At 50.0% G+C, this 21,855-nt stretch overlaps 1 protein-coding gene across 1 annotated transcript; it reads right to left on the bottom strand.

Moving 5' to 3' along the window:
* Window positions 1–1,080: 1,080 nt before the first annotated feature.
* Window positions 1,081–2,519, bottom strand: LOC138369220 (nuclear speckle splicing regulatory protein 1-like). The gene is made up of 3 exons (XM_069332161.1): window positions 2,328–2,519; window positions 1,799–2,000; window positions 1,081–1,274 (listed from the first exon to the last, which is right to left on the bottom strand). Exons 1-3 carry the CDS (start codon window positions 2,517–2,519, stop codon window positions 1,081–1,083), a joined length of 588 nt encoding a protein of 195 aa, XP_069188262.1.
* Window positions 2,520–21,855: the final 19,336 nt, after the last annotated feature.

Here is a 21,855-nt window from a genome sequence, read left to right as displayed (position 1 = left end):
GGCGTGGTGTTCACTATACTTAACGTGGTGTTCACTATCCTTAGCGTAGTGTTCACTATTCTTAGCGTAGTGTTCACTATCCTTGGCGTGGTGTTCACTACCATTAACGTGGTGTTCACTATCAAAGACGTGGTGTTCACTATCCTTGGCGTGGTGTTCACTATCCTTGGCGTGGTGATCACTATCCTTGGCGTGGTGTTCACTAACCTTTTGGTGGTGTTCACTATCCTTAGCGTAGGGTTCACTATCCTTGGCGTGGTGTTCACTACCATTAACGTGGTGTTCACTATCCTTGGCGTGGTGTTCACTATCCTTGTGTGGTATTCACTATCCTTAACATGGTGTTCACTATCCTTGGCGTGGTGTTCACTAACCTTTTGGTGGTGTTCACTATCCTTAGCGTAGGGTTCACTATCCTTGGCGTGGTGTTCACTACCATTAACGTGGTGTTCACTATCCTTGGAGTGGTGTTCACTATCCTTGGCGTGGTGTTCACTGAACTAGGCGTGGCGTTCACTATCCTTAGCATGGTGTTCACTCTCCTTGGCATGGTGTTTACTATCCATGGCGTGGTGTTCACTATCCTTGGCGTGGTGTTCACTTCCCTTAGCGTAGTGTTCACTATCTTTAGTGTGGTGCTCACTATCCTTTGCGTGGTTTTCACTGAACTTGACGTGGTGTTCACTGAACTTGGCGTGGTGTTCAAAACCCTTGCCTTGGTATTCACTACCCTTGGCGTGGTGTTCACTACCCTTAGTGTGATGTTCACTGAACTTGCCGTGGTGTTCACTACCCTTCGCGTGGTGTTCACAACCCTTGGCGTGGTGATCAATACCCTTGGCATTTTCTTCACTACAATTGACGTGGTGTTCACTATTCTTGGGGGCATGTTTACTACCCTTCGCGTGGTGTTCACTACCCTTAACGTGGTGTTCACTGCCCTAGGCGTGGTGTTCACTACCCTTGGCGTGGAGTTCACTACACATGGCGTGGTGTTCACTGCCTTTGGCGTGATGTTCAGTACCTATGGCATGGTGTTCACTACCCATAGCGTCATGTTCACTACCATTGGCGTCGTGGTCACAACCCTTTGGCTTGGTGTTCACTACCCATCGCTTGGTGTTCACTATCATTGGCATAGTGTTCACTACCCTTGGCATGGTGTTCACTACCCTTAGCGTGGTGTTCACTAAACTTGGCGTGGTGTTCACTACCATTGGCGTCGTGGTCACAACCCTTTGGCTTGGTGTTCACAACCCATCGCTTGGTGTTCACTACCATTGGCATGGTGTTCACTACCCTGGGTATGGTGTTCACTACCCTTAGCGTGGTGTTCACTAAACTTGGCGTGGTGTTCACTACCCTTGGCGTGGTGTTCACTACACATGGCGTGGTGTTCACTACCCCTAACGGGGTGTTCACTACCCTTGGCGTAGTGTTCCCTACCCTTAGCGTGGTATTCACAACCCTTGGCGTGGTGTTCACTACCCTTGGCGTGGTGTTCACTAACCTTGGTGTGGTGTTCACTAAACGTTGCGTGGTGTTCACTGAACATGGCGTGGTGTTCACTATCCTTGCCGTTGTGTTCACTACATTTGGTTTGGTGTTCACTGAACTTAATGTTGTTTACTATCCTTAACGTGATGTTCACTATCCCTGGCGTGGTGTTCACTGAACTTGGCGTGGTGTTCACTATCCTTGGAGTGGTGTTCACTATCCTTGGCGTGGTGTTCACTGAACTAGGCGTGGTGTTCACTATCCTTAGCATGGTGTTCACTCTCCTTGGCGTGGTGTTTACTATCCATGGCGTGGTGTTCACTATCCTTGGCGTGGTGTTCACTTCCCTTAGCGTGGTATTCACTATCTTTAGTGTGGTACTCACTATCCTTTGCGTGGTGTTCATTGAACTTGGCGTGGTGTTCACTATCTTTAGTGTGGTTCTCACTATCCTTTGCGTGGTGTTCACTGAACTTGACGTGGTGTTCTCTGAACTTGGCGTGCTGTTCACAACACTTGCCTTGGTATTCACTACCCTTGGCGTCGTGTTCACTACCCTTAGCGTTTTGTTCACTGAATTCGCTGTGGTGTTCACAACCCTTCGTGTGGTGTTCACAACCCTTGGCGTGGTGATCACTACCCTTGGCATTTTCTTCACTACCCTTGACGTGGTGTTCACTAATCTTGCCCTCATGTTTACTACCCTTCGCGTGGTGTTCACTACCCTTAACGTGGTGTTCACTGCCCTTAACGTGGTCTTGACTACCCATGACGTCATGTTCACCACCCTTGGCGTGGAGTTCACTACACTTGGCGTGGAGTTCACTAACCTTGGCGCGGTGTTCATCACCCTTGGCGTGGTGTTCACTGCCCTTGGCGTGGTGTTCACTACCTATGGCATGGTGTTCACTACCCATGGCGTAGTGTTCACTACCCTTGGCGTGGTGTTCACTACTTTTGGCGTCATGTTCACTACCCTTGGCGTGGAGTGCACTACACTTGGCTTGGTGTTCACTACCCATCGCTTGGTGGTCACTACCATTGGCATGGTGTTCACTACCCCTGGCATGGTGTTCACTACCCTTAGCGTGGTGTTCACTACCCTTGGCGGGGAGTTCACTACCCTTGGCGTGGTGTTCACTACCCCTAGAGTGGTGTTCACTACCCTTTACGTGGTGTTCACTACCCTTGGCATGGTGTTCACTACCCTTGGCGTGGTGTTCACTACCCTTGGCGTGGTGTTCACTACCCTTGGCGTAGTGTTCCCTACCCTTAGCGTGGTATTCACTACCATTGGCGTGGTGTTCACTACACATGGCGTGGTGTTCACTACCCCGGGCGGGGTGTTCACTACCCTTGGCGTGGTGTTCACTACCCCTGGAGTGGTGTTCACTACCCTTTACGTGGTGTTCACTACCCTTGGCATGGTGTTCACTACCCGTGGCGTGGTGTTCACTACCCTTGGCGTGGTGTTCACTACCCTTGGCGTAGTGTTCCCTACCCTTAGCGTGGTATTCACTACCCTTGGCGTGGTGTTCACTACCCTTGGCGTGGTGTTCACTACCCTTAGTGTGGTGTTCACTACCCTTTGCGTGGTATTCACTAAACGTTGCGTGGTGTTCACTGAACATGGCGTGGTGTTCACTACCCTTGGCGTTGTGTTCACTACATTTGGTTTGGTGTTCACTAAACTTAATGGTGTTTACTATCCTTAACGTGGTGTTCACTCTCCCTAGCATGGTGTTCACTACCCTTAGAATGTTTTTCACTACCCTTGGTGTGGTGCTCACTACCCTTGGCGTGGTGTTCACTACCCTTGGCGTGGTGTTCACTACCCATGACGTGGTGTTCACTACTCCTAGCGTGGTGTTCACTACTCCTAGCGTGGCGTTCACTACCCTTGGCGTGGTGTTCACTACCCTTGGCGTGGTGTTCACTACCCTTGGCATGGTGTTCACTACCCTTTGCGTGGTGTTCACTACCCTTGACGTGGTGTTCACTACTCCTGGCGTGGTGTTCACTACCCTTCGTGTGGTGTTCACTACCCTTGGCGTGGTGTTCACTACTTTTAGTGTGGTGTTCACTACCCTTGGCATGGTGTTCACTTCCCTTGGCATGGTGTTCACTAACCTTGGCATGGTGTTCACTACCCTTGGCGTTGTATTCTCTACCCTTGGCGTGGTGTTCACTATCCTTAGCACTGTGTTCATTACCCTTGGCGTTGTGTTCACTACCTTTGGCGCGGTGTTCACTACCCTTTGCGTTGTGTTCACTACCTTTGGCGTGGTGTTCACTAACCTTGGCATGGTGTTTACTCCCCTGGGCGTGGTGTTCACTGCCCTTGGCGAGGTGTTCACTATCCTTAGCATGGTGTTCACTACCCTTGGCGTTGTATTCTCTACCCTTGGCGTGGTGTTCACTAACCTTGGCATGGTGTTCACTACCCTTGGCGTTGTATTCTCTACCCTTGGCGTGGTGTTCACTACCCTTTGCGTGGTGTTCACTACCCTTGGCATGGTGTTCACTACCCTTGCATGGTGTTCACTACCCTTCGAGTGGTGTTAACTACCCTTAGCGTGGTGTTCACTACCCTTGGTGTGGTGTTCATTACCCTTGATTGGTGTTCACTTCCCTTAGCATGGTGTTCACTGCCCTTGACGTGGTGTTCACTACCCTTGGTGTAGTGTTCAGTACCCTTTGTGTGGTGTTCACTATCCTTAGCACTGTGTTCATTACCCTTGGTGTTATGTTCACTACCTTTGGCGCGGTGTTCACTACCCTTTGCGTTGTGTTCACTACCCTTGGCGTGGTGTTCACTAACCTTGGCATGGTGTTTACTCCCCTGGGCGTGGTGTTCACTACCCTTGGCGAGGTGTTCAATATCCTTAGCACTGTGTTCATTACCCTTGGCGTTATGTTCACTACCTTTGGATTGGTGTTCACTACCCTTAGCGTGGTGTTCATTACCCATGGCGTGGTGTTCACTACCCTTGGCATGTTGTTCACTACCCTTGGCGTGGTGTTCCCTACCCTTAGCATGGTGTTCACTTCCCATGGCGTGGTGTTCACTACCCTTGGCGTGGTGTTCCCTACTCTTGACGTGGTGTTCACTACCCTTTGCCTGGTGTTCACTACCCTTGGCGTGGTGTTCACTACCCTTGGCGTGGTGTTCACTACCCTTGACATGGTGTTTACAACCCTTGAAGTGGTGTTCACTACCCTTTGTGTGGTGTTCACTCCCCTTGGCGTGGTGTTCACTACCCTTAGCGTGGTGTTCACTACCTTTGGCGTGGTGTTCACTACACTTGGCGTGGTGTTCACTACCTTTAACGTGGCATTCACTACCCTTGACGTCATGTTCACTACCCTTAGCGTGGTGTTCACTACGCTTGGCGTGGTGTTCACTTCCCACGGCATGGTGTTCACTACCCATGGCGTGGTGAACACTTCCCTTGACGTGGTGTTCACAACCCTTGGCTTGGTGTTTACTACCAATGGCATGGTGTTCACTATCCCTAGCGTTGTGTTCACTACCTTTAACGTGGTGTTCACTACCCTTTGCTTGGTGTTTACTACCAATGGCATGGTGTTCACTATCCCTAGCGTGGTGTTCACTACCTTTAACGTGGTGTTCACTACCCTGGGCGTGGTGTTTACTACCCTTGGCGTGGTGTTCACTCCCCTTGGCGTGGTATTCACTGAACGTGGCGTGTTGTTCACTGAACTTGGCGTGGTGTTTACTACCCTTGACATGGTTTTCACTACTTTTGCTGTAGTGCTCACTACCTTTGGCGTGGTGTTCACTACCCTTGGCGTGGTGTTCACTACCCTTGGCGTGGTGTTCATTACCCTTGTCGTGGTATTCACTGAACGTGGCGTGGTGTTCACTGAACTTGGCGTGGTGTTCACTGTTCTTGACATGGTTTTCACTACCTTTGCTGTAGTGCTCACTACCTTTGGCGTGGTGTTCACTACCCTTGGCGTAATGTTCACTACCCATGGGATAGTGTTCACTACTCTTAGCGTGGTGTTCACTACATTTCGTGTGGTGTTCACTACCCTTGGCGTGGTGTTCACTACCCTTAAAGTGGTGTTCACTACCCTTGACGTGGTTTTCACTACCCTTGGCATGGTGTTCACTACCCTTGGCGTCGTGTTCACTATCTATGGCGAGGTGTTCACTAACCTTGGCGTGGTGTTCACTACTCTTGGCGTGGTGTTCACTACCCTTCATTTGGTATTCACTACCCTTATCGTTGTGTTCACTACCCCTGGCGAGGTGTTCACTGCTCTTGGCATAGTGTTCACTACCCATGGCATAGTGTTCACTACCCTTGACGTGGTGATCACTACCCTTGGCGTGGGGCTCATTACCCTTGGCGTGGTGTTCACTAGTCTTGGCATGGTGTTCACTTCCCTTTGCATAGCGTTCACTACCCTTGGCTTGGTATTTACTAACCTTGGCATGGTGTTCACTACCCTTCATTTGGTGTTCACTACCTTTGGCTTGGTGTTCACTACCCCTGGCGAGGTTTTCACTAACTTTGACGTGGTGTTCACTACCCTTGGCGAGGTGTTCACTACCCATGGCATGGTGTTCGCTACCCATTACGTGGTGTTCACTACCCTTGGCGTGGTGTTCACTACCCTTGGCGTTATGTTCACTACCCTTAACGTGGTGTTCACTACCTTTGGCTTGGTGTTCACTACCATTGGCATGATGTTCACTACCCTTAGCGTGATGTTCACTACCCTTGATGTGGTCTTCACTACCCTTTGCGTGGTGTTCACTACCCCTGGCGTGGAGTTCACCACCCTTGGCGTGGTGTTCACTACCTTTGTCTTGGTGTTCACTACTATTCGCATGGTGTTCACTACAAGTGGCATGGTGTTCACTACCCTTGGCGATGTGTTTAGTACCCTTGGCGTGGTGTTCACTACCCTTAACGTGGTGTTCACTACCCATCACGTCATGTTCACTACCCTTGGCGTGGTGTTCACTACCCTTGGCGTGATGGTCACTTCCCATGACATGGTGTTCACTACCAATGGCGTGCTGTTCGCTACCCTTGGCGTGGTATTCACTACCTTTGGCGTCATGCTCACTACCCTTGGCTTGGTTTTCACTACCCATTACTTGGTGTTCACTACCATTGGCATGGTGTTCACTACCCTTGGCATGGTGTTCACTACCTTAAGCGTGGTGTTCACTACCCTTGGCGTGGTCTTCACTACCCTTAGCGTGGTGTTCACTACCATTGGCAAGGTGTTCACTACCCTTAGCATGGTGTTCACTACCCTTGATGTGGTGTTCACTACCATGGGCGTGGTGTTCACTACCCTTGGCGTGGTGTTCACTACCCTTGGCGTGGTATTCACTGAACGTGGCGTGGTGTTCACTGAACTTGGCGTGGAGGTCACTACCCTTCACATGGTTTTCACTACCCATGGCGTGGTGCTCACTACCCTTGGCGTGGTGTTCACTTCCCTTGGTTTGGTGTTCACTACCCATGACGTGGTGTTCACTATTCTTAGCGTGGTGTTCACTACCCTTCGTGTGGTGTTCACTACCCTTGGCGTGGTGATTACTACCCTTAACGTGGTGCTCACTACCCTTAGTGTGGTGTTCACTACCCTTTATCGTGGTGTTCACTTCCCTTGGCGTGGTGTTCACTACCCTTCGCGTGGTCTTTACTACCCTTATCGTGGTGTTCACTACCATTGGCAAGGTGTTCACTACCCTAGGCATGGTGTTCACTACCCTTAGGGTGGTGTTCACGATCCCTGGCGTGGTGTTCACTACCCTTGATGTGGTGTTCACTAACCTGCGCGTGGTGTTCACTACCCATGGCATGGTGTTTACTACCCTTAGCATAGTGTTCACTTCCCTTGGCATGGTGTTCACTACCCTTAGCATGGTTTTCACTAACCTTGACGTGGTGTTCACTACCCTTGGCGTGGTGTTCACTACCCTTTGTGTAGTGTTCACTACCCTTGGTGTGGTGTTCACTACCCTTGACGTGGTGTTCACTACCCTTGGTGTGGTGTTCATTACCCTTGGCGTGGTGTTCACTACCCTTGGCATGGTGTTCACTACCCTTGACGTGGTGTTCACTACCCTCAGTGTTGTGTTCAGTACCCTTCGCGTGGTCTTCACTACCCATGGCGTGGTGCTCACTACCCTTGGCGTGGTGTTCACTACTCTTGGCTTGGTGTTCACTACCCTTTGTGTAGTGTTCACTACCCTTGGTGTGGTGTTCACTACCCTTGACGTGGTGTTCACTACCCTTGGCGTGGTGTTCACTACCCATGGCGTGGTGCTCACTACCCTTGGCGTGGTGTTCACTACTCTTGGCGTAATGTTCACTACACTTGGCGTGGTGTTCACTTCCCTTGGTTTGGTGTTCACTACCCATGACGTGGTGTTCACTACTCTTAACGTGGTGTTCACTACCCTTGGCCTGTTGTTCACTACCCTTAGCCTGTTGTTCACTACCCTTGGCGTGGTGTACCCTAACCTTAGCATGGTGTTCACTACCCATGGCGTGGTGTTCACTACCCTTGGCGTGGTGTTCAGTACTTGTAGCATGGTGTTCACTACCCTTGGCGTGGTGTTCACTACACTTGGCGTTGTGTTCACTACCGTTAACGTGGTGTTCACTAACCTTGACGTCATGTTCACTACTCTTGGCGTGGTGTTCACTACCCTTGGCGTGGAGATCATTACCTTGGCGTGTTGTTCCCCACCCTTGTCGTGGTGTTCACTGCTCTTGACGTGGTGTTCACTACCCATGGCATGGTGTTCACTACCAATGGCGTGGTGCTCACTACCCTTGGCGTGGTGTTCACTACCCTTAGCGTGGTGTTCACTACCCTTGGCGTTATGTTCACTACCCTTTTCGTGGTGTTCACTACCCCTGGCATGGTGTTCACTACTCTTGGCATAGTGTTCACTACCCTTGGCGTGGTGTTCACTACATTTGGCGTGCTGTTCACTACCCTTGGCGTGGTGTTCAGTACCCTTGGCGTTGTGTTCAGTACCCTTGGTGTGGTGTTCACTACCCTTGTCGTGGTGTTTACTGAACGTGGCGTTGTGTTCAATGAACTTAGCGTGGTGTTCAATACCCTCTGGCGTTGTGTTCATTACAATTGATTTGGTGTTCACTGAACTTGGCGTGGTGTTCACTACCCCTGGCGAGGTGTTCACTACCCTTGGCATGGTATTCACTATCCTTCACATAGTGTTCACTACCCCTGGCGAGGTGTTCACTACCCTTAGCATGGTTTTCACTAACCTTGACGTGGTGTTCGCTACCCTTGGTGTGGTGTTCACAACCCTTTGTGTAGTGTTCACTAACCTTTGTGTGGTGTTCACTACCCTTGACGTGGTGTTCACTACCCTTGGTGAGGTGTTCATTACCCTTGGCGTGGTGTTCACTATCCTTGGCATGGTGTTCACTACCCTTGGCATGGTGTTCACTACCCTTGACGTGGTGTTCACTACCCCTGGTGTTGTGTTCAGTACCCTTCGCGTGGTCTTCACTACTCTTAGCGTGGTGTTCACTACCCATGGCAAGGTATTCACTACCCTTGGCATGTTGTTCACTACCCTTGGCGTGGTGTTCCCTACCCTTAGCATGGTGTTCACTGCAAACGGCGTAGTGTTCACTACCCTTGGCGAGGTGTTCACTACCCTATGCGTGGTCTTCACTACCCCTGCCGTGGTGTTCATTACCATTCGCATGGTGTTCACTACCCTTAACATGGTGTTCACTACCGTTAACATGGTGTTCACTACTCCTAGCGTGGTGTTCACTACCCCTGGTGTGGTGTTCACTAACCTTGACATAGTGTTCACTACCCTTGGCGTGGTGTTCACTACCCTTGGCGTGGTGTTCACTACCCTGGCGTGGTGTTCACTACCCTTGGCGTGGTGTTCACTACCCTTGGTGTGGTGTTCACTATCCTTCGCGTGGTGTTCACTACCCTTTACGTGGTGTACACTACCCTTGGCATGGTTTTCACTATCCTTGGCGTGGTGTTCACTACCCTTGGCGTGGTGTTCACTACCCTTAGCGTGGTGTTCACTACCCTTGGTGTGGTGTTCACTACCCTTCGCGTGGTGTTCACTACCCTTTACGTGGTGTACACTACCCTTGGCATGGTTTTCACTATCCTTGGCGTGGTGTTCACTACCCTTGGCATGGTGTTCACTACCTTTTGCTTGGTGTTCACTACCCTTGACGTGGTGTTCACTACCCTTCTCGTGGTGTTCACTACCCTTAGCGTGGTGTTCACTACCCTTGGTGTGGTGTTCACTACCCTTGGTGTGGTGTTCACTACCTTTGGCGTGGTGTTTACTTCCGTTGGCATGGTGTTCACTTCCCTTTGCATGGTGTTCACTATGCTTTGCGTGGTGTTTATTATCTTTGGCATGGTGTTCACTACCCTTGATGTAGTGTTACTACCCTTGGCGTGGTGTTCATTACCCTTGGCGTGGTGTTCACTTCCGTTGGCATGAAGTTCACTTCCCTTTGCATGGTGTTCACTACCCTTGGCGTGGTGTTCCCTACCCTTAGCATGGTGTTCACTACCTATAACGTAGTGTTCACTACCCTTGGCGTGGTGTTCACTACCCTTGATGAGGTGTTCACTACCCTTGACGTGTGTTCACTACCTTGACGTGGTGTTCACTACCCTTTGTGTCGTGTTCACTCCCCTTGACGTGTGTTCACTACCTTGACGTGGTGTTCACTACCCTTTGTGTCGTGTTCACTCCCCTTTGCGTGGTGTTTACTTCCTTTAGCATGGTGTTCACTACTCTTGGCGTGGTGTATACTACACTTGGCGTGGTGTTCACTACCCTTAACGTGGTGTTCACTACCCTTGACGTCATATTCACTACCCTTAACGTGGTGTTCACTACCCTTGGCGTGGAGTTTATAACTTTGTCGTGGTGTTCCCCACCCTTGGCGTTGTGTTCACTGCTCTTGACGTGGTGTTCACTAGCCATGGCATGGTGTTCACTACCAATAGCGTGGTGCTCACTACCTTTGGCGTGGTGTTCACTACTTTTGGCGTGGTGTTCACTACCCTTGGCGTTATGTTCACTACACTTGGCGTGGTGTTCACTACCTTTGGCTTGGTGTTCACAACCATTGGCTTGATGTTCACTACCCTTAGCGTGATGTTCACTACCCTAGGCGTGGTCTTCACTACTCTTGACGTGTTGTTCATTACCATTCGCATGGTGTTCACTATTCTTAGCGTGGTGTTCACTACCCCTGGCGTGGTGTTCACTACCCTTGGCATGGTGTTCACTACCCTTGGCATAGCGTTCACTACCCTTGGCGTGGTGTTCACTATCCTTGGCGTGGTGTTCACTACCCTTGGCGTGGTGTTCACTACCCTTGGCGTGGTGTTCACTACCCTTGGTGTGGTGTTCTCTACCCTTGGCGTGGTTTTCACTGAACGTGGCGTTGTGTTCACTGTACTTAGCGTGGTGTTCACTACCCTCTGGCGTTGTGTTCACTACCCTTGATTTGGTGTCCACTGAACTTGGCGTGGTGTTCACTACCCCTGGCGAGGTGTTCACTACCCTTGGTATAGTGTTCACTACCCTTGGCATAGTGTTCACATCCCTTGGCATGGTGTTCACTACCTTTAGCATGGTTTTCACTTACCTTGACGTAGTGTTCACTACCCTTGGCGTGGTGTTCACTACCCTTTGTGTAGTGTTCACTACCCTTGGTGTGGTGTTCAGTACCCTTCGCGTATTCTTCACTACCCTTAGCGTGGTGTTCACTATACCTATGGCGTGGTGTTCACTACCCTTGGCATGTTGTTCACTACCCTTGACGTGGTGTTCCCTACCCTTAGCATGGTGTTCACTATTCATTGTGTAGTGTTCGCTACCCTTGGTGTTCAGTACCCTTCGCGTGGTCTTCACTACCCTTGGTGTGGTGTTCACTACCCTTGACGTGGTCTTCACTACCCTTGGTGAGGTGTTCATTACTCTTTGCGTGGTGTTCACTACCCATGGCAAGGTATTCACTACTCTTGGCATGTTGTTCACTACCCTTGGCGTGGTGTTCCCTACCTTTAGCATGGTGTTCACTATTCCTTGTTTAGTGTTCGCTACCCTTCGCGTGGTGTTCAATACCCTTCACGTGGTGTTCACTACCCCTGACATGGTGTTTACTACCCTTGACGTGGTGTTCACTACCCTTTGTATCGTGTTTACTCTCCTTTGCGTAGTGTTCACTACCCTTAGCATGGTGTTCACTACCCTTTGCGTGATGTTCACTACACTTGGCGTGGTGTTCACTACCCTTAACGTGGTGTTCATTACCCTTGACGTCATGTTCACTACCCTTGGCGTGTTGTTCACTACCCATGGCGTGGAGTTCACTACCAATGGCTTGGTGTTCACTACCCTTGACGTGGTGTTCACTACTCCTGGCGTGGTGTTCACTACCCTTGGCGTGGGGTTCACGACTCTTGGCGTGGTGTTCACTACCCTTAGTGTGGTGTTCACTACCCTTAGCGTGGTGATCACTAACCTAGGCGTTGTGTTCACTACCCTTGGCGTGTTGTTTCCTACCCTTAGCATGGTGTTCATTACCCTTGGCGTGGTGTTCACTACCCTTGGCGTGGTGTTCACTACCCTTTGCATGGTGTTCACTACCCTTGACGTTGTGTTCACTACCCTTGGAGTGGGGTTCATTACCCTTGGCGTGGTGTTCACTACCCTTGGCATGGTGTTCACTTCCCTTTGCATGGTGTTCACTACCCTTGGCTTGATATTTACTAACTTTGGCGTGGTGTTCACTACCCTTGGCATAGTGTTCACTACCCTTCATTTGGTGTTCACTACCCTTGGCGTGGTGTTTACTACCCCTGGCGAGGTGTTCACTACCCTTGGCATGGTGTTCACTACCCTTGGCATAGTGTTTACATCCCTTGGCATGGTGTTCACTACCCTTAGCATTGTTTTCACTAACCTTGACGTAGTGTACACTACCCTTGGCGTGGTGTTCACTACCAATGGTATGGTGTTCACTACTCATAGCGTGGTGTTCACTACCCTTGGCGTGGAGTTCACTATCCATGGCGTTATGTTCACTACCCTTGGCGTGGTATTCACTACCTTTGGCTTGGTGTTCAATACAATTGGCTTGATATTCACTACCCTTGGCGTGATGTTCACTACCCCTGGCGTGGTCTATACTACCCTTGGCGTGGTGTTCACTACCCCTGGCGTGGTGTTCACTACCCCTGGCGTGGCGTTAACTACCCTTAACGTGGTGTTCACTACCCTTGACGTCATGTTCACTACCCTTAGCGTGGTGTTCACTTCCCATGGCATTGTGTTCACTACCAATGGCCTGGTGTTCACTACACTTCGCGTGGTGTTCACTACCCTTACCGTCATGTTGACTACCCTGGCTTGGTGGTCACTACCCTTGGCTTGGTGTTCACTACCATTGGCATGGTGTTCACTACCCTTAGCGTGGTGTTCACTACCCTTAGCGTGGTGTTCACTACCCTTGGCGTGGTGTTCACTACCCTTGGCGTGGTCTTCACTACCCTAGGCGTGGTGTTCACTTACATTGGCAAGGTGTTCACTACCCTTGGCATGGTGTTCACAACCCTTGGGGTGGTGTTCACGACCCCTGGCGTGGTGTTCACTACTCTTGACGTGATGTTTACTACCCTGGGCGTGGTGTTCACTACACTTCGCGTGGTGTTCACTACCCTTTGCGAGGTATTCACTGAACGTGGCGTGGTGTTCACTGAACTAGGCGTGGTGTTCACTAACCTTGACATGGTTTTCACTACCCTTGGTGTAGCGCTCACTACCCTTTGCGAGGTGTTCACTACCCTTTACGTAATGTTCACTACTCTTGGCGTGGTGTTCACTTCCCTTTGTGTGGTGTTCACTTCTCTTAGCGTTGTGTTCACTACCCTTAGTGTGGTGTTCACTAACCTTGGCGTGGTGTTAACTACCCTTAGCGTGGTGATCACCCCCCTTGGCGTTGTGTTCACTACCCTTGGCCTGGTGTTCACTACCAATAGTATGGTGTTCACTACCCTTGGGATAATGTTCACATCCCTTGGCTTGGTGTTCACTACCCTTAGCACGGTTTTCACTAACCTTGACGTGGTGTTCACTACCCTTGGCGTGGTGTTCACTACCCATGGCGTGGTGTTCACTACAATTGGCGTGGTGTTCACAATCCTTGGCGTTATGTTCACTACCCTTGACGTGGTGTTCACTACCTTTGGCTTGGTGTTCAATACAATTGGCTTGATATTCAGTACCCTTGTCGTGATGTTCACTACCCTTGGCGTGGTCTTCACTATCCTTGGAGTGGTGTTCACTACCCCTGGCGTGGTGTTCACCACCCTTGGCGTGGTGTTCACTACCTTTGGCTTGGTGTTCACCACCATTCGCATGGTGTTCACTACCCTTGGCATGGTGTTCACTACCCTTGGCGTGGTGTTCACGACCCGACGTGGTGTTCACTACCCTTAACGTGGTGTTCACTACCCTTGACGTCATGTTCACTGCCCTTGGTGTGGTGTTCACTTCCCATTGCATGGTGTTCACTACCAATGGCCTGGTGTTCACTACTCTTGGGGTGGTGTTCACTACCCTTGGCGTCATGTTTGTCGAAAAATCCGACACCATTTAATACTATCATACAGGCAGATAATATTGCTGTATTGTAATAACAAGTTAACCAATAGAAAATGTAACTTGTAGTGGAATTTCCGTCTATAGAAAACGGGATTTCATTACCACATACTATTATAAATTCACCACCTATTATGGTGGGAATTATTCTTAAATACATTAGTCTTTGGACTTTACCATCATAAAAACATCTCATACAAATTAACTTAATTATCAGAATTAAAATAGAGTAAATGTGACCCTTCTATCACTTACTGTCATCTGGACAATGTAGACCAGTAGCGTCAGGGAGGAGGGAGTGGTCAGCCATTGTTATTGTACTTAAGACCAGAGTCGTGGACCGAATTACGGCTCCTATAAATTCTCTTAGACGAAGTGTTATGGAAGATCAGAGTAGTGATCTGCCATCATCAACACGCTGTCATCAATCTCAAGGGAAGTGTCTTTCCGAAACCCGTTTATTTTTCATTTATGGCCATTAATGTCAGTAGATATAGGGTGTTCCGGTTAGATCACAAATGATCGACTCAAACAAGGTAATTAAGCCTAGGTCTTTATGGTTCCTTGTACAGTGTTTTCTCTGATATAGCTGTCATATATTAGGATTCTGGCTTCATAGCTAGCGCCCTTTTGACAGGTCAAGACGAGGAAGCATGCTTTGTGCATCAGTTACCAGGGTGATGGAAGCCACCTCACACGAGGAAAATTTGGTGTCTACACCCTAGTTATACCTGGTGGACTAAGGCCTGCTGTACAAATAAGATAAGGAACCTCTTCAATGTATGTAGTCTAATACTGTAGTTTGATTGGCTGCATATATATAAATTCAATATAAACCCCCCTAATGTGTAGAGGATCGATTTGTGAGATTATTGCAGAAATACAGTCCACTTATCATCATACAAATTGCTATCGAAGTATATAAATTAACGTAAATATAAATTCATATAAATTAAATAAATATAAATCTCACAGGTCGGTTCCCACAATGTTGACTACCCTTAGCGTGGTGTTCACTACCCTTAGCTTGGTGTTCACTACCCTTGGTTTGGTGTTCACTACCCTTGGCACAGTGTTCACTACCCTAAGCGGGGTCTTCACTACCCTTGGCGTGGTGTTCACTACCATTGGCAAGGTGTTCACTACCCTTGGCATGGTGTTCACTACCCTTGGGGTGGTGTTCACGACCCCTGGCGTGGTGTTCACTACTCTTGACGTGGTGTTTACTACCCTGGGCGTGGTGTTCACTACCCTTGGCGTGGTGTTCATTACCCTTGGCGTGGTGTTCACTGAACGTGGCGTGGTGTTCACTGAACTTGGCGTGGTGTTCACTACCCTTGACATGGTTTTCACTACACTTGGCGTGGTGTTCACTTCCCTTTGTGTGGTGTTCACTACTCCTAGCATGATGTTCACTACCCTTCGTGTGTTGTTCACAACCCTTGGCGTGGTGTTCACTACCCTTAGTGTGGTGTTCACTACCCTTAGCGTGGTGTTCACTACCCTTGACGTGGTGTTCACTACCCTTGGCGTGGTGTTCACTACCCCTGGCGTGGTGTTCAACACCCTTGGCGTGATGTCCACCACCTTTAAATTGGTGTTCACTACCTTTGGCTTGGTGTTCAATACAATTGGCTTGATATTCAGTACCCTTGTCGTGATGTTCACTACCCTTGGCGTGGTCTTCACTACCCTTGGCATGGTGTTCACTACCCCTGGCGTGGTGTTCACCACCCTTGGCGTGGTGTTCACTACCTTTGGCTTGGTGTTCACCACCATTTGCATGGTGTTCACTACCCTTGGCATGGTGTTCACTACCCTTGGCGTGGTGTTCACTACCCCTGACGTGGTGTTCACTACCCCTGACGTGGTGTTCACTACCCTTAACATAGTGTTCACTACCCTTGACGTCATGTTCACTACCCTTGGCGTGGTGTTCACTTCCCATTGCAAGGTATTCACTACCAATGGCCTGGTGTTCACTACCCTTGGCGTGGTGTTCACTACCCTTTTCTTGGTGTTCACTACCCTTGGTTTGGCGTTCACTACCATTAGCATGGTGTTCACTACCCATGGCATGGTGTTCACTACCCCTAGCGTGGTGTTCACTACCCTTGGCGCAGTGTTCACTACCCTTGGCGTGGTTTCACTACCCTTGCATGGTGTTTACTACCATTGGCAAGGTGTTCACTACCCTTGGCATGGTATTCACTACCCTTGGGGTGGTGTTCACTACTCTTGACGTGGTGTTTACTACCCTTGGCGTGGTGTTCACTGAACGTGGCGTGGTGTTCACTTAACTTAGCGTGGTGTTCACTACCCTTGACATGGTTTTCACTACACTTGGTGTGGCGCTCACTACCCTTGGCGTAATGTTCACTACCCTTGGCGTAATGTTCACTACCCTCTACGTAATGTTCACTACTCTTGGCGTGGTGTTCACTTCCCTTTGTGTGGTGTTCACTACTCCTAGCGTGGTGTTCACTACCCTTCGTGTGTTGTTCACTACCCTTGGCGTGGTGTTCACTACCCCTAACGTGGTGTTCACTACCCTTAGTGTGGTGTTCACTACCCTTGGCGTGGTGTTCACTACCCTCGGCGTGGTGTTCACTACCCCTGGCGTGGTGTTCACCACCCTTGGCGTGGTGTTAACTACCTTTGGCTTGGTGTTCACTCGGCCGACCGGGAGCCGAGCACGCTGGATTTGTGATCCTGTGGTCCTGGGTTCGATCCAAGGCGACGGCGAGAAACAATGGGCAGAGTTTCTTTCACAATATGCCCCTGTTACCTAGCAGTAAAATAGGTACCTGGGTGTTTGTCAGCTATCACGGGCTGCTTCCTGGGGGTGGAGGCCTGGTCGAGGACCGGGCCGCGGGAACACTAAAGCCCCGAAATCATCTCAAGATAACCTCAAGATAACCCTTAGCGTGGTGATCACTACTCTTGGCGTTGTGTTCACTACCCTTGGCGTGGTGTTTACTACCCTGTGCATGGTGTTCACTACCCTTGACGTGGTATTCACTACCCTTGGCGTGGGGTTCATTACCCTTGGCGTGGTGTTCACTACCCTTAGCATGGTGTTCATTTCCCTTTGCATGGTGTTCACTACCCTTGGCGTGTTGTTCACTACCCTTGGCATGGTGTTCACTACCCTTGACGTGGTGTTCACTACCTGTGGTGTGGTGTTCAGTACCCTTCGCGTGGTGTTCACTATCCTTAGCGTGGTGTTCACTAATAATGGCGTGGTGTTCACTACCCTTCGCATGTTGTTCACTACCCTTGGCGTGGTGTTCCCTACCCTTAGCATGGTGTTCACTACCCATGGCGTAGTGTTCACTACCCTTGGCGTGGTGTTCACTACCCTTGACGTGGTGTTCACTACCCCTGACATGGTGTTCACTACCCTTGACGTGGTGTTCACTACCCTTGGCGTGGGGTTCATTACCCTTGGCGTGGTGTTCACTACCCTTAGCATGGTGTTCATTTCCGTTTGCATGGTGTTCACTACCCTTGGCGTGTTGTTCACTACCCTTGGCATGGTGTTCAGTACCCTTGACGTGGTGTTCACTATCCTTAGCGTGGTGTTCATTATCCTTAGCGTGGTGTTCACTAATATTGGTGTGGTGTTCACTATTCTTGGCATGTTGTTCACTACTCTTGGCATGTTGTTCACTACCATTGGCGTGGTGTTCCCTACCCTTAGTATGGTGTTCACTACCCATGGCGTAGTGTTCACTACCCTTGTCGTGGTGTTCACTACCCTTGACGTGGTGTTCACTACCCTTGACATTGTGTTTACTACCCTTGACGTGGTGTTCACTACCCTTTGTGTGGTGTTCACTCCTCTTGGCGTGGTGTTCACTACCATTAGCGTTGTGTTCACTACCTTTGGCGTCATGTTGACTACCCTTGGCGTGGTGTTCACTACCCTTAGCTTGGTGTTCACTACCCTTGGCTTGGTGTTCACTGCCCTTGGCATGGAGTTCACTACCCTTAGCGTGGTGTTCACTACCCTTGGCGTGGTCTTCACTACCCTTGGCGCGGTCTTCACTACCCTTGGCGTGGTGTTCACTACTCTTGACGTGGTGTTTACTACCCTTGGCGTGGTGTTCACTGAACGTGGCGTGGTGTTCACTTAACTTAGCGTGGTGTTCACTACCCTTGACATGGTATTCACTACACTTGGTGTGGCGCTCACTACCCTTGGCGTAATGTTCACTACCCTTGGCGTAATGTTCACTACCCTCTACGTAATGTTCACTACTCTTGGCGTGGTGTTCACTTCCCTTTGTGTGGTGTTCACTACTCCTAGCGTGGTGTTCACTACCCTTCGTGTGTTGTTCACTACCCTTGGCGTGGTGTTCACTACCCCTAACGTGGTGTTCACTACCCTTAGTGTGGTGTTCACTACCCTTGGCGTGGTGTTCACTACCCTCGGCGTGGTGTTCACTACCCCTGGCGTGGTGTTCACCAACCTTGGCGTGGTGTTAACTACCTTTGGCTTGGTGTTCACTCGGCCGACCGGGAGCCGAGCACGCTGGATTTGTGATCCTGTGGTCCTGGGTTCGATCCAAGGCGACGGCGAGAAACAATGGGCAGAGTTTCTTTCACAATATGCCCCTGTTACCTAGCAGTAAAATAGGTACCTGGGTGTTTGTCAGCTATCACGGGCTGCTTCCTGGGGGTGGAGGCCTGGTCGAGGACCGGGCGGCGGGAACACTAAAGCCCCGAAATCATCTCAAGATAACCTCAAGATAACCCTTAGCGTGGTGATCACTACTCTTGGCGTTGTGTTCACTACCCTTGGCGTGGTGTTTACTACCCTGTGCATGGTGTTCACTACCCTTGACGTGGTATTCACTACCCTTGGCGTGGGGTTCATTACCCTTGGCGTGGTGTTCACTACCCTTAGCATGGTGTTCATTTCCCTTTGCATGGTGTTCACTACCCTTGGCGTGTTGTTCACTACCCTTGGCATGGTGTTCACTACCCTTGACGTGGTGTTCACTACCTGTGGTGTGGTGTTCAGTACCCTTCGCGTGGTGTTCACTATCCTTAGCGTGGTGTTCACTAATAATGGCGTGGTGTTCACTACCCTTCGCATGTTGTTCACTACCCTTGGCGTGGTGTTCCCTACCCTTAGCATGGTGTTCACTACCCATGGCGTAGTGTTCACTACCCTTGGCGTGGTGTTCACTACCCTTGACGTGGTGTTCACTACCCCTGACATGGTGTTCACTACCCTTGACGTGGTGTTCACTACCCTTGGCATGGTGTTCAGTACCCTTGACGTGGTGTTCACTATCCTTAGCGTGGTGTTCATTATCCTTAGCGTGGTGTTCACTAATATTGGTGTGGTGTTCACTATCCTTGGCATGTTGTTCACTACTCTTGGCATGTTGTTCACTACCATTGGCGTGGTGTTCCCTACCCTTAGTATGGTGTTCACTACCCATGGCGTAGTGTTCACTACCCTTGTCGTGGTGTTCACTACCCTTGACGTGGTGTTCACTACCCTTGACATTGTGTTTACTACCCTTGACGTGGTGTTCACTACCCTTTGTGTGGTGTTCACTCCTCTTGGCGTGGTGTTCACTACCATTAGCGTTGTGTTCACTACCTTTGGCGTCATGTTGACTACCCTTGGCGTGGTGTTCACTACCCTTAGCTTGGTGTTCACTACCCTTGGCTTGGTGTTCACTGCCCTTGGCATGGAGTTCACTACCCTTAGCGTGGTGTTCACTACCCTTGGCGTGGTCTTCACTACCCTTGGCGCGGTCTTCACTACCCTTGGCGTGGTGTTCACTACCATTGGCAAGGTGTTCACTACCCTTGGCATGGTGTTCACTACCCTTCGGGTGGTGTTCACGTCCCCTGGCGTGGTGTTCACTACCTTTGGCTTGGTGTTCAATACCATTGGCTTGATGTTCACTACCCTTGGTGTGGTGTTCACTACCCTTGGCGTAATGTTCACTACTCTTGGAGTGGTGTTCACTTCCCATTCTGTGGTGTTCACTACTCTTCGCGTGGTGTTCACTAACCTTCGTGTGTTGTTCACTACCCTTGGCGTGGTGTTCACTACCCCAAACGTGGTGTTCACTACCCTTAGTGTGGTGTTCACTACCTTTGGCGTGGTGTTCACTTCCCTTAGCGTGGTGATCACTTCCGTTGGAGTTGTCTTCACTACCCTTGGCGTGGTGTTCACTACCTTTGGCTTGGTGTTCAATACCATTGGCTTGATGTTCACTACCCATGAGTGGAGTTCACTTCCCTTAGCGTGGTGATCACTACCGTTGGCGTTGTCTTCACTACCCTTGGCGTGGTGTTCACTACCCTTGGCGTGGTGTTCACTACCTTTGGCTTGGTGTTCAATACCATTGGCTTGATGTTCACTACCCTTGGCGTGGTGTTCACTACCCTTGGCGTGGTGTTCACTACCTTTGGCTTGGTGTTCAATACCATAGTCTTGATGTTCACTACCCTTGGCGTGGTGTTCACTACCCTTGGCGTAATGTTCACTACTCTTGGAGTGGTGTTCACTTCCCATTGTGTGGTGTTCACTACTCTTAGCGTGGTGTTCACTACCCTTCGTGTGTTGTTCACTACCCTTGGCGTGGTGTTCACTACCCCAAACGTGGTGTTCACTACCCTTAGTGTGGTGTTCACTACCTTTGGCGTGGTGTTCACTTCCCTTAGCGTGGTGATCACTTCCGTTGGAGTTGTCTTCACTACCCTTGGCGTGGTGTTCACTACCTTTGGCTTGGTGTTCAATACCATTGGCTTGATGTTCACTACCCATGAGTGGAGTTCACTTCCCTTAGCGTGGTGATCACTACCGTTGGCGTTGTCTTCACTACCCTTGGCGTGGTGTTCACTACCCTTGGCGTGGTGTTCACTACCTTTGGCTTGGTGTTCAATACCATTGGCTTGATGTTCACTACCCTTGGCGTGGTGTTCACTACCCTTGGCGTGGTGTTCACTACCTTTGGCTTGGTGTTCAATACCATAGTCTTGATGTTCACTACCCTTTGCATGGTGCTCACTACCCTTGACGTGGGGTTCATTACTTTTGGCGTGGTGTTCACTACCTTTGGCATGGTGTTCATTTCCCTTTGCATGGTGTTCACTACCCTTGGCGTTGTGTTCATTACCCTTGACGTGGTGTTCACTACCAGTGGTGTGGTGTTCAGTACCCTTCGCCTGGTGTTCACTACCCTTAGCGTAGTGTTCAATAATTTTGGCGTGGTGTTCACTACCCTTTGCATGTTGTTCACTACCCTTTTCATGTTGTTCACTACCCTTTGCGTGGTGTTCCCTTCCCTTAGCATGGTGTTCAATACCCAAGGCGTAGTGTTCACTACCCTTGGCGTGGTGTTCACTACTCTTGGCGTGGTGTTCACTACCCTTGGTGAGGTGTTCACTACCATTGGCATAGTGTTCACTACCCATTGCGAGGTGTTCACTACCATTGGCGTTATGTTCACTACCATTGGCGTGGTATTCACTACCTTTAGCTTGGTGTTCAATACCATTGGCTTTATGTTCACTACCCTTGCCGTGATGTTCACTACCCTTAGTGTGGTGTTAACTACCCTTGGCGTGGTGTTCACTACCATTAGCGTGGTGATCACTAACCTAGGCGTTGTGTTCACTACCCT

The sequence above is a fragment of the Procambarus clarkii genome, chromosome 27 (assembly GCF_040958095.1).
Source record: "Procambarus clarkii isolate CNS0578487 chromosome 27, FALCON_Pclarkii_2.0, whole genome shotgun sequence".
NCBI classification, from domain to species: Eukaryota; Metazoa; Arthropoda; class Malacostraca; order Decapoda; family Cambaridae; genus Procambarus; species Procambarus clarkii.
The sequence above is the reverse complement of the archived record's forward strand: the minus strand, read 5'-3'. Positions and strand labels throughout refer to the sequence as shown.

Excerpts from the sequence above, each read along its gene's own strand:
- LOC138369220 (XM_069332161.1), bottom strand. The coding sequence starts at position 2,519 with ATGGGTAGTGAACACCAAGCCAAGTGTAGTGCACTCCACGCCAAGGGT. Across the intron at positions 2,001-2,327 it reads GTGATGAACACCGCGCCAAG|CACGCCAAGTTCAGAGAACA; the intron begins GTTAGTGAACTC and ends TGTTGTGAACAG. Across the intron at positions 1,275-1,798 it reads TGAACACCACGCCATGGATA|TGAACACCAAGCGATGGGTT; the intron begins GTAAACACCACG and ends TGCCAATGGTAG.